A 13,245-nucleotide genomic window follows, 5' to 3' on the forward strand; every position below is an offset into this window, starting at 1 on the left:
TGATCTGGGCTTACTCGTAACAAGGTAGTTCTTTTGGCATCCATCAGAAACATAAACTCATGTGAAGATCTAGTGTGGAACCCGAGCTTCTATTTGCTGAAAAATGTACGTGGCTGGCAGGATGGCTCAGTGGGTAGAGGAGCTTTTCATCAAGACCGATGACCTGAGTTTAATCCCTCAGACCCACGTGGTGAAAGGCGAGCACTAACTCTACAAAACTATTTTACCTTTAACTGTAGCACACACACATACACATGCATACACACAGACATATATACACATATTCACATACACAGATATACATACACAGACATACAGATCCAATGTAGTTTAAATAAACAGTGCATGCAGGCATTTTTTGTGCCAGCATCAACAGGAAACTGTCTACAGAACTGTCACTGGACATTGGAGCTGGGCTGGGAGCCCACTCTGAACCCTGACACGGCTCTTAGACTCCTATGGCTATGAATGTTCTTAGGGGCTGCATTCACACTCAACATTGATAAGCTGAATGTTTTTGAAGATCATAGACTTTTACTCCCAAATTTTAATTTACTTTTTGTAGCCAAGTAATTTCATTTTGATTTAATATTTATGAAGTCTCTCCCATGTGCTTAGCCATCAGTTGGGCTCCTTACCCTTGTCCAGTTGCCATACCTCCAGAGATAAACTGGTGTGAAACCCAGCGAATAAAGATGCAGGCAGAAAATAGGCAATGGCAAAGCAAGACAGTATTTTGCCATTGAATCAAACTGTTATTTTTCTTTTATGAAAAAGTAAGTAATGAGATTGCTAACTTAATCTTTGGTTGACGCTAGCTTGAAGTGTACTTCTCCAAATAGGTTGACTTGACTGATTGACGTGTGGCTTGCTAACACTCCAATCATGTTTCTTTCTTTAATCTCTCCATCCCTGCCCCTGCCTTCTTACTCCTAACTCGGCTTCAATCCCCAACTACGAGATGAATGGCATGGATCTACTCATCAGTTTGTAGCCGTCCTTCCTCACTTTATTTGGCATGACTCATTTCAAAGCAGGGTGTTATTCAGAGTCACTTGGGAGGTGCACTTTATGTTCCCACATGGCTCATTTATTTTCTAAAAATGTATGTGAATTCTATAGCCTGTGATGTCATCGAAAGTACTTGAAACCGACATGAGATGCGATGGTTGCTTGTCCCACCTGCTAGAAGGAAACAGCCAGGCCTGGTTCTTTAGGTTGCTTAGACTGGAACTTTTTCTATGAGGTATAAGTGTGGATTACTTGAAGTTGCAATGTGTATTGGGCTTCAGATGCCCCAATACCTAAACAATGCAGATTTGAAGTATTAATTTTAATGCAAAGAAATGTTTTCGATGTGGAAATGGGTATTAATCCTGATATTTAGTGCCCTTTCTTTGGCATGGGTGGCAACTCCCAGAAAATAGGATTGATTTCAGCTGAATTGATTTATCCTTTGAGAGAGTGAGGGAGAGAGGGAGAGAGAGAGAGAGAGAGAGAGAGAGAGAGAGAGCACACACATGTGTATGTTACATAACTGTACATAACTTCACTTGAGCTTGAATTTTACAGGAGAATAAAGAGTCAAACTATTAAACCATCAATTGTAGCCCACACCTTCCAGTCCTGGGAAGGCAGAGATAAGAGAGTCACAAGATTGAAGCTAGCCTGGACTACATAATTAGACTCCATCTCAAAACTGGCCAAATAACCAAAACAAAACGAAAGCATCAGTGCAGGTGTCAGTGTCTGTTCGTTTCTTCTTTTGTGATGAATTCAGATCAGCTTCTCTGGCTACCAAATACCTGGAAGCTCAGCACTTGTAATTCCGAGCAGTGGCCCTTCAAGAGGCAGAGTGGGGTGATAGTTTGGCATGAGGGGCCTTCAGTGCAGGTGCCTCTTTTCCACTCGCTATGTTCAGGGTTTCTGCCACGCTTACAGGAACTCAGAGCTGAGGAGGAGGTTTAGGGGAGGTATGAAGATGGGGTACATGGAGTAGCAGGGTTCATGTAGATTTTGGTCCCCTTTGCCCGGGGCTCTCATTCTCCGAGTTCTAGGGGACACCAGTGTTTTGTCCCTTAGCTCCTCACTGGCAGAAGGATGCGGCTGTTTTGAGAAGTTCCCACGCTGACCTGCCAAAGTGAGCAGTTGTGTGCTTGTGGCTGTGTGTGCGTGGGTCTCGGTGTGTGTCGGAATGGTGTGGAATGCAGGATCCTGAGGAGTTGCTGTCAAACACCTAGCAGGCAAGCTTGGTAGCATCCAGGGGTGTCAGTTCACAGGGCCTCTACAGATGTTCTCTCCTAAAATGCCACATCCACTGGCCATGACCTGGTTTGGGGGTGAGAGCAGACAGTGCACAGTCAGGTTTTTTGTTTGTTTTTGCTGCTTTACTTAGATCTCCCTTCATAGTCCAGAGAGTGAAAGCAGACCCCACAGCACCCGTTTCTGCCACGATCCCCTTTGCTGTGGGCTACATTCGGGAACTGGAAGGATGTTGTACGAAATCATCTGACTGCTAGTCAAGGCCCTAGTGACTCTGCAGCTGGAGAGAACAGTTAGTCTTGAGAACAATGGGGTGGGATAATGTGTGTCTAGAAAATGGTGTTTTCTTGTTCATGCATAATCATTTATTTCAAAGACAGTTCATTCCTATAAGGCATCCTTAAAGGGTTTGTCTGAAACCTTTGTTTTGAAAACCATCTTCAGGCTGGGTGTCACGGCCCACATCTGTAATTTCAGCATTTCAGAGGTGGAGGTAGTGAGGCCAGGAGCTGGGTAGCCTAGGCTACATGGTAAGACCCAATCTCAACAAAACAAAACAAAACAAAACCCCAAACCTAAAAAAACAAAAAGTCACTTCAGGAAGTCAAAGTAAGAAAATGTCACCTGCCCCGTGTCTGTTTCCTCCCTGACTAAGCCACCTTCAACTGTAATTTCTCTGTGTGTCGCACTTGCTTTCTTCAAATGCCGCTTACATGTCTCTTGGCTTCTAGACCAACATCTAAGTTCAGCCCTCTATGTGTGAAGATATGAAAGTTTGTTTTTCTTGAAATGTTTGGCTCTAACAGACCCCCTCACCGGTACTTCCTGAGGAGAGTGTGGGAGCTTGCTTTTAATACACCGAGTCACTTCCAGCAAGGCTGGTTGGCTACCATGGTTTCTATGGAAGTCATAGGCGTGATGGTGTCTCCAAGAAGTCCTTCTGCAATGAAGTAGAAGGAAACAGGCAGCCTCAGTGCACACTTTGGCCTGAAAAAAATTATTTAAGAATTTTTAGGAAGTGCGCTGCGTGTTCCCCTCTTCAATGCTAAGGATTTACCCCATAGCCTCCTGAGAGCTAGGTAAGGGTCCCACCATTGAGCCTACACCCACACATCCCTTGTTTTCCTTATATGGACTCAGTACTAGTGATTTCCCTTTAAGTGTGCTCTTCCTAATACCTCAGTAGAGTCATGGGATGTGCAGGATGATGTCTAAGGTGTCATCTCTTGATGACCCTCTAATGCTGTGTGTTCCTTCAATCCCCAAATGAACTCTTGCAGGGATGAGGGGAAGTGCGTAGAAGGGATTCTGGAAATCTTTGACATGCTCCTGGCAACGACATCGAGGTTCCGTGAGTTGAAACTCCAGCACAAAGAGTATCTGTGCGTGAAGGCCATGATCCTCCTCAACTCAAGTGAGTAACCGCGCCTGTGCCCACACCCGCGCCTGCGCCCACTCCTGCGCCTGCACCATGTTTGGCTGGGGGGGAGAAAGACTGTCCAGCCAGTGTGGCGGTCAAGAGTGCTGAACTTCTGTTTGATTTAGAAAGCAGAGAATGGCTTCACTTCCTACTTTTCCGTTTTACCTGAATTTAGACTGTAGTTAACATTTGCTAACTTGAGTATAAATTATTCATCGGATGAGCGACTGGCAGCGGCTCAGAAGCTAGATGTGGTGGTGTACACTTTTAATCCCAGCACTGGAGAGGCAGATGCAGGTGGTCCCTGAGTTTGAGGACAGCCTGGTCTACAGAATGAGTTCCAGGGAAGCCAGGGCTACTCAAAGAAACCTTGTCTTGTAAAACCAAAAGAGAAAAGAAAAGAATAATTTTAAATTACCCTCCAGGCTTTTTTCAGCCAGACACAGGCATTTTACGCGGCCAACACGTATCATCTGTATTTAATGTTTTAGCTTCTACTTTTACAGACTATTCATTTGTTCAGTACCAACATCTAGGTTACAGTCAAATAGCTTCTGGTATTGGGGGAGGCAGAAAGCAAGTTATGAAATGTCATGATCTTGGTGCTGGACTGAGGTGCACAGATCTACAGAGTGGAGGCACCCGGAGAAGCAGGAGAGACTGCAGAAGGGTCTTCAGAGAAGAGCTTCAAGTGGTCACAGGCAACTCTGGGGGAGTGTCTGTCTGTGTGCAGAAGTGCATTATGAGAAGGTCATACCCCCACTCTCCATAGGGAGGAATGACTAGAATGAAGAGAGACGGAGGCAAGGGTGTCCTCAGATAAAGTGAGCCCAAACAGACCGTGTGGGAGGGAAAAGGGGAGGGACTTGACTTCGGAGATGGGGGATGAGGACAGTGTCTGAGCTGAGTGGATGTTTTGGCTCTCCTAGTTTTTCTTGTATAAACAATATCTGGTGATCAGGGACAATATTTAGATGGAAGAAAACCATACAAGGAAGATAAGAATAATCAGCAGGATCCGCCTCTCTCCAAGACCTAGGAAACAGTGCCCCCAGTTCCTTCTCTCTCCCCCTCTTCTCCAGTATCCGTTGGTTATTGACTCTAATAGCAAAATCAGTGGGTGCCATCATCTCTTATATTAAATGGAGTGGTATCTACCTACATCCTGTGTGTAGCTTCTCATACTTGACATTATCCCTGGGATACTTATAGCACCTGACCCAATGCGCATGTATGTACGTGGTGGTTACGCTGTATTTAGAGAATAATAACAAGATGTGAATGTGTAGGGCTTTTTAAAACCGGTTTTTGAAACTGACGATCAAACCCAGAGCTTTGCCCACACTAGGTAAGTGCTTGCTATCACTCTCGGCTTCCCTTGGCCCCAGCTCAGCATAATAACAGAAAATTACGACGAAAAGTGCAAAATATGAGTCCTGGTTTATGCAATTAACACATTTGAATGATTTTTAAATTTGTCTGTGGCTGTCAGAGCTCTCAAGGGCTGGCACTTCCATGGTGTCCTCTTGCTGTGGACCAGGAGAGAACATTCAGACAGTAGCTTGGGGAGAGCACAGCACGCCATCAGTGGTGGGTACTAGAGCAGAGAGTGGATTAGGCCTTGACGGGGAAGGGCGGGGAGGGCTGAAGAAGGAATCCGAAGGATTTAGAACCCTTTCAGAACCACTATGTGCTCCTCAGAAAGCAATTTGTTTGTTGTTAGAACACATTATGGTGAGGAGCCTTCTGTTTGGCTTGGCATCTTCTAGATGTCAGATTGTATCCTCAGAGCTGTGAGCAGCCTCTATGTAGATGGGCAAGGCAGCTCTGGCCTTCTTCCTGCGGCATCTGATAACACTGCCCTTGTAGGAGGTGAGGAGGGTTGTGGGATGTAATTGCCACTTTGGGCAGAAAAATCTTTAAAATTTAAGGTAAATCCAAATTTTTGAAAATCTTTACTGAACCTTATTGCTTACTTGGTAGTCACAGCAAATTTATTCTGTTCGACATTGCTGTGGGAAATTGGAATTTGATTTCTTTTTTTCTTCCTTCTTTCTTTCTTTCTTTCTTTCTTTCTTTCTTTCTTTCTTTCTTTCTTTCTTTCTTTCTTTCTTTCTTTCTTTCTTTCTTTCTTTCTTTCTTTCTTTCTTTCTTTCTTTCTTTCTTTCTTTCTTTCTTTCTTTCTGGTTTTCCTTATGGAAATGTTCTACTGTCGGAAGAGGTGGCTAGCTCTGAAGGGTTTCAGGGCTATTCAGGTTGTTTCAGTGGAGGACACCAACTGATGTTCACCAACTTAGTCCTTGCTTCCGTTTTTGTTTTATTTTTAAATTAATTGCTGCAAATAACCAGAAAAAGAGGTGTTCTTGAAAACCCTTCAGAATAGCCTAGGGTTCCTTGCGGGGGGGCGGGGCGGCGGCGTGAGAGGAACAGGGCTGCCGGCAGCTTCTCCCGTCTGCAGGTGGCGCTCTTTAAGGCTTTGGCCGAGTGCTAGCTAACCTGCTAATGTTTTGAAGCGCAACGCGAGGGAAAAATGGTCTCTGAAGTTCTCACTGGCTGAGGAGCGGCTCATATTCTCTCCAGCAGCTTGTGAAAACCTGTAACATCCTGGACATTGGGATAAGAAAACACTGAGGACGCTGTCGCCACAGTCACGGGGTAAAGTTAGCCCCGGGGTACAGGCACCAAATAAAACATAAAAGCAAGCCCAGATTATCAAAATATCGTGAAATAATTTAACTACAATCTAGCACAAAGCTTAATAGTTGAAGGCATTCTCACCTGCTTATGGGCAAAGTCTCTAAGTCAGTCTTCAGTACTACACAGAAGCCAGGGGCCTGGGGATGTAGCTCAGTTGGAAGATTGTTCGCCTAGTATGTGAGACCATAAGGAGATCAGGACTTTGACCACACCCCTCATCCCCTCTACTGCTGCCACACCTCCCTCCCCCTCCCCTCTCACCTATGTGAATGCTCACAAACAAGGGGGTTGGGAGGCAATGACAACACAAAGAATATAATGCTAGCCAGAACCCAAAGGTAAATTCACAATACTCAAAATAACTCATTGAAAATTAGGAAGCATACAAAGAGGAAAATAATGGTCTCCAACAGGAGAAAAACCACTCAGAAAGGTGACAGAATGAAATGCATGAAAGAGACTCTCTGGAGACATGAAAACAGCGCCTGGGGTTCCTACGGGAAGCGTGAGAAGACAAGGCAGGACACAGAAAGTCCGAATGGGCCCCAGACAGCCTTGGAGAAGGGAAGCTGCCACAGAAGAAAGTCAGCAGACGTGGGGACACAGCAGTTGAAACATGGTTGAGAATGCTCTAGACGTCCTGAAAACTGTAAACACGGCTTCCACGATGCTCTCTTAAGCCCCTGCACGAGAAGCGTGTGGGAAGCCACAGCACGACAGGTCTTCATCAAAGTGCTCAAAGCCAGCAGGAAGGAGACAAGTCACTCTTCGTTCTTTTCCTTTTCTTTTTTGAAACCGGGTGTTGCTATGTAGTTCAAGCAGTCCTCAAGTTCATGATTCTCCTGCCTCAGCTTCCTGAACAGGGCACCACCATGCCCAGGTTTTCTTCTTCTGCCTGGCTCTATTGCCCAGGATCCCAAGTCATCTGCCTGTGCCGTTGCTGGAAATATTCAGACATCTACCACCACACCCAGAGCTGAAGAATGGTAAAAAGCTGCTGGGGGGAGGGGAGGGCGGGACTTTATATACAAAAGAACAAAAGTAAAGGTGACAGCATATTTCTCTTCAGATCCCAGTCAAGAGACAGAGAAATGGGGGTTGATAAGTTGGGTCAACCATTAAGAGAACTTGCTGCAGCCGGATGGTGGTGGCAGCAATGCCTTTAATCCCAGCACTAGGGAGGCAGAGGCAGGTGGATCTCTGAGTTCAGGGGCAGCCTGGTCTACAGAGTGAGTTCCAGGACAGTCTCCAAAGTTACACAGAGAAACCCTGTCTCAAAAAACCAAAATAAACAAATGAGAGCGAGAGAGAGAGAGAGAGGGAGAGAGAGAGTAACAACATATGACAAACAAGGTGAAAACCTTGTCACCTGAGTCTCTGAAACTATATCCACCTTCCCTTAGAATTACGATCTAATCTAGGAGTCAGAGTGGAATAAACTCGAAGTTAATTACCATTGGTCTTTTTAAAATAACCTAACCACAATCAATCAATCAATCAATCAATCAAATAACCTAAATTAGGGACAGGGAACTGGGCGTGGAGGTGCTTGCCTGCAATCCCAGTGCTTGGGGAGATGACAGCAGGAGGGTCAGGAGGAGTTCAAGGTTCTCCGCTCTTCAGCTACATAGCAGGTTTGAGGCCAGCCTGGATTACACAGACAGTGTGTCAACCAAACAAATAAATTAGAGACAAATCTCTTTATTTAAACAATTTTAAGATTTTGAAAGAACGAAACATTTTATTAATTGAAATACTTAGCAGGTTAAACCCAGGCCCCCATTCTGTTTTGCTTTAGAACAGCTCACACATTCCCTTTCACCCTTCAAAGCCAGAAACCAATTTTTCCATGACTAGTTTCTCGGATTTTTAAGTAAAATACTCCAGATTTTCTGAATTATTTCCCTCCTACTGAGCAAAGCCTGGGTCTTCACCTCAGAGCACGTCGGATTCCACAATTCTTGGCATTCATGCTTCCAGAATGTCTGGTGGGCCAGAGGGAGGAACACACAGATGTTTCCAGGAAATAGCGGGGATTTGGGTGTCCTTGAGTTGCTTTCTTTGGGAGGTATGGGGTATTGCGCCAAGAGCCCTCTCCCTCCCTTCCTTCTTTACTAGATCTCTTTAGCCTTATGAAAAGCAATTTAGTTTTGTTTTACAATAAATCATAGAGTTTCTATTTTTAGAGGTGGAGGGGGTCCATTTTTCTTTTTGCTTCCTGTGTATTTGGTTAGCAGGGCTTCTGTCTTGTCCCTTTCCCCTGTCGAAGACCTGCCACTTAGCAATTAGTGTGTCCCCTTGCGCTATGTCAATGAGCAGGGATATGGATGCCCAAAGTATGGGTGTGGTATTCCCGACTAGAGGGATGGTTTTAAGTTTTAAGATTTTTCATATATACACTTCTCCTTCTAAAAACTTGACATGGCAGGTGCCTGTTTAAATGTGGTGCCTCCTCTTCCCAAACAAATTGATCACAATGGGTTCCAGACTCCATATGGGACTGTGCTGCCTCCAACCTTGTAGGAGACCCATGGTCTGCCCTTGGTAATGATGCTGGCTCATGAAAAGGATGACTGACTACCAACCATGCTCTTTGAAGGGAGCCACACACTGCCAGTGGGCATTTCTGCTACTGTGATTTGGGTTCCGAAGGCTATTTTAATGACACTCCGGTTCACCCATTTAAAGAATATAATTCAAGCTGTGTGTGGTGGTTTAATCCCAGTACTATGGAGAACTATGAGTTCGAGGTCAGGCTGGAATGTATAGGAAGTTCTAGGCCAGCCTAGGCTACATGGCAAGATCTTGTCCTAAAACAAAAGTATACGATTCAATTTTTGTTAGCATGTTCACTCTGTGTCATTACCAAAGTCAATATTAGAACATTTTAACCCCCACCGCCAGGAAATCCACTCCCTACTGCATTAGTTACCTTTGTTACTGATGTCACTAAGTACCCTACAAGAAGCAGCTAAGGGAGGAAAGATGATGGGAAAGTTAGCTTTGGGGTCAGCTTCTGTCCATAGCTGCGGGAGCTGCCGGCTTACACACTCGAGGTCCAGGAAGCAGATGGGGAATTCTGATGCTCAGCTGGAGGGACTGCAGTCCATGCCATGGTGCTGCCCACCCCCTGAGCATGTCTTCCTCCTCATTTCATCCTTTCTGATTAAGTCCTCTAGGTTTCTTCATCCAATCAAGTCGATAGTTAACCATCTCACGCACCTTCTTTCACCGCAGGGTAGCTGCCAATCCGTTTTGTCTCTATGAATGTGTCTGTTCTAGATCTGATTCAAATAATGGAATGGAAAAAGGGGCTCAAAGTTGGGGCAGTAGCTCAATAATTGGTGGTGTTTGCCTGTCATCTCGAGGCACCCAGGGGGGGTAGCAGGAGGATCAGAAGCTCAAGATCATTTTCAGCTCTGTAGGAAATTTGAAGCCAACCTCATGGGCCCTACCCTGTGCCGAACAAGTGTGATCTTTTGTGACTGGCTTATCTCATTAGCATAATGTTTAGGATCTCTCTGTGTATCCCTGGATGTCCTGAGACTTGCTATGTAGTCTAGGCTAGCCTCCAACTCCAAGTTCCACCTGCCCTCTGCCTCCTGAGTGCTGGGATCAACGGTATGCTGCTCAAAACCCTCTACATTTTAAATCATGCTCTTCTCTGTATGTACTTAAAATAGCTATAACCATTTCCGTTACAATCATGTGACTGTCTAAGAATATACACACATGTGAGCCTATGTGAATCCCGTATAGTTCTCTCTATACATAAACATGTCCTCTGTGTCAGGCCATGTGTGAGGTGATGGGGGCAGGGTGACAGGTGTGCAGGGTCTGTGCCCTCAAAGGGCTGTGTTGGCCTTGATGAGGGGAGGGAGGGGTGGCTGCAGGGATGTGGGGAGGACAAGGCAGACCTCCTGCCTGTGTAGGAAAGGACTCAAGCCAGATGTAGGCTGGGACTCGGGTAAAGTTTCCAGAAGGAAGTTGGTGGCCAGGCTGAGATCTGAGGGAGGAATGGTCATAGAGACGGAATAACGGAGAAGGGGGAAGACATCCTAAACCGATTGCTCTCAACCTTCCTGATGCTGCGACCCTTTAACACAGCTCCTCATGTTGTGGGGACCCCAACCATAAAATTACCTTGTTGCTACTTCAGAACTGTAATTGCGACTGTTGTGGACCATAATGTAAAGATCTGGTATGCAGGAGATCCCATATGTGGCCTCAAAGGGGTGGCGACCCACAGGCTGAGAACCATTGTGCTAAGCAGACTCTTGAGAAGGCTCAGTGTGTCACCAGTACAGTTAGAAGTGGGATTCAAGGTGAGGTGTGGGAACTGGGACCTGAAAGATCAAGGACAGGGCTAAGGATGGAGCTCAACAAGTAGACCGCTTGCCTGCCACACGTAAAGCCCCGAGTTTGGGCCTCAGCACTACATAGACGTGTGCTGGCTCGGGCCTCTATCATAGCACAGACGATACGGGCAGGAAGACCAGAAGGTCAAGGCCATCCTTGGCTAGGTTCACAGTTTGCTGGGCTACAGGACGCTATTTAAGTGGGGGTGGGATGGAAATCAGAGAGATGGCTGAGCCAGAGAAGGTTCCTACTGCCGCTAAGCCTGACAACCTGAGTTTGGTCCCTGGACCCCTGTATGGTGGGAGGAGAGGTCCTGATTCCTGCCAGTTGTCCTTTGACCTCCGCCCATGTGTGATGCGCCAACCCCCAACAAATTAAAAAAAAAAGGAGACCCGTGTCCCTCAATGGCCGCACCATACGGTGGCGTCTGCTGTGCCTGGATAGCAGGGATGTCCGGAAGCCAGCGGGAGATCTGCATTTTGGCTGCCAAGGAGAAGGAATGAGCGGCCTGGGGGGAGGGTCTGAGGTGTGGAGGGGGTGAACAGGGGCTTCCGTGCAGCAGCTCCAGGGCCACTGGACGGTTTAATTTATTTCCTGAGGCGTTAGAGCTCAGACTCGGAGCCTTGTGGGGGCCAGGCAAGCGGGTGCACGGAACTCCGGCCTCAGAATATGACCACGGTGTTTTGGCTGGCTTGGAACTCACTGAGATCTACTTGCCTCTGCCTCTTCAATTGTACCAGTGAGAGTCACCTGGGAAGAGGGAGCCCTAACTGAGAACTGAGGCCATCAGTCTGACCTATTGACGAGTTTATGGGGCGTTGTTTTGATTAATGATTGATGTGGGAAGACCCAGCCCACTGTGGGTGGTGCCACCCCTAGGCAGGTGAGCTGTGTAAGAATCAGGCTGAGCAAGTCAGTAGGAGGTACTTCTCCATGGCTTCTGCTTCAGCGCCTGCCTCCATTTTCCTGCTCGTATTTTCCTTGGTCACGGACTGTAACCTGTAAGGTGAGGTATACCCTGTACTCCCTAAACTGGTTTTGGTCAGTGGTTTATCACAGCAAGTGAAGACCAACCACGAGGAATACAATTAATGGTGTGTGCCACCATGCTTGGTCGCCCTTGGTTTCTTTTCTTTTTTCTTTTTTTGTTGGTTTTTCAAGATAGGGTTTCCCTGTGTTGCCCTGGCTGTCCTGGAATTCACTCTATAAACTAGACTGGTATCGAACTGTGCTGAGATTAAAGGCATGTGCCACAACCACCCAGCCCTTGGTTTCTTGAGAATGCACCTAGTTATTGTCAACTGCCATTCTCAAAGGAAGTAAAGAATTAGCTTATATTAATTTTTTTCTTTTTACACAATGCAGGGTTTCTCTGTGTAATAGCCCTGGCTGGCCTCTAACTCACAAAGATCTGCCTGTCTCTGCCTCCTGAGTGCTGCGATTATAGGTGTGCGATAAACTATATAATTATATTAATCTCACCTGACGGTCTTCATGTAGCCATTTGCTGCAGGTGCACAACACAATTACTTGAAGTGCCTACTGCTTTGGTGAGGCCACAGAGCTCACCTGGTGGACACCTTGCGGGATCTTGTCTGCCCTGTATCCAGCCAGGATTCCCTTACAGCTCAGTGATAAGGTTTTGCTCTCAGGGGAAGAACCTCGGGGGAGGTAGGGTGTGCCATGCGTGTGCCTGTGCAAGTTAGAGCATCTCTGGCCCACATTGCCTCCTCCCTGGGGAACCAGGCATACTTAACAGTTGAGCACATGACCTCGGCTTCCTTTTCTCTGACTTTGGGGCTCTCCTTCTTTGTCCAGGCATGTACCCCTTAGCTACGGCAAGCCAGGAGGCGGAGAGCAGCCGGAAGCTGACACATCTATTGAACGCAGTGACAGATGCCCTTGTCTGGGTGATTGCTAAGAGTGGCATTTCCTCCCAGCAGCAGTCGGTTCGCCTGGCCAACCTCCTGATGCTTCTCTCTCACGTCAGACACATCAGGTACAAACCGCCAGAAGCTGTTGGCAGGGGAGGCTGTGGGCCGGGCATGCGCTCAGAACTTTGGGCGAATGCTTTGGCAAGTTTGCAGTGGATATGGTAGAACGTTCGACTTTAAAGAAGAATAAACTTTTGAATGGGAATTCACCAGTGCACACACCTGCACCAAAGCTTGGTGCATCATGGGTTCTGAAATGAGTGACACATGGCACTTGATAGGATTTTGGGGGCAGCTGGTAGGACCCACCTAGATGTAGTTGCTAGGGTTTAGAATTTGTTTATAGGGTCCCAAAATGGGCAGCTCTCCCTCTAAAATGAATCGCCACCTTCCTAACACCACCCAGGGCCAAGACCTGGGGTCACTTCTCTAAGGATGCTAAGCCTGGCTCTCCTGGTCACACTTCAGCTGAGGACTGGGGGTGTGCACCAAGTTGTCCCTTGGCTTCCGTGGCATCAGGATACCTGGGACGAGATCTAAGAGAACTTCGATCCCAACAGGTTGAGGAAGCAA

The 13,245-nt window shown here is 46.7% G+C and overlaps 1 protein-coding gene across 10 annotated transcripts in view; it reads left to right on the top strand.

Moving 5' to 3' along the window:
* Nucleotides 1-13,245, top strand: part of Esr2 (estrogen receptor 2) — a 96,615-nt gene that overhangs the window by 42,859 nt on the left and 40,511 nt on the right. For all 10 annotated transcript variants that reach the window (XM_085697517.2, XM_087911750.1, XM_085697519.2 and 7 more), the window contains 2 exons: nucleotides 3,543-3,676; nucleotides 12,557-12,737. In XM_085697517.2, the coding sequence (XP_085553643.1) occupies nucleotides 3,543-3,676; nucleotides 12,557-12,737 (315 nt within the window). The remainder of the gene's footprint in view (nucleotides 1-3,542; nucleotides 3,677-12,556; nucleotides 12,738-13,245) is intronic.

This window comes from Myodes glareolus, chromosome 11 (assembly GCF_982192425.1).
Source record: "Myodes glareolus chromosome 11, mMyoGla1.1, whole genome shotgun sequence".
Classification (NCBI taxonomy): domain Eukaryota; kingdom Metazoa; phylum Chordata; class Mammalia; order Rodentia; family Cricetidae; genus Myodes; species Myodes glareolus.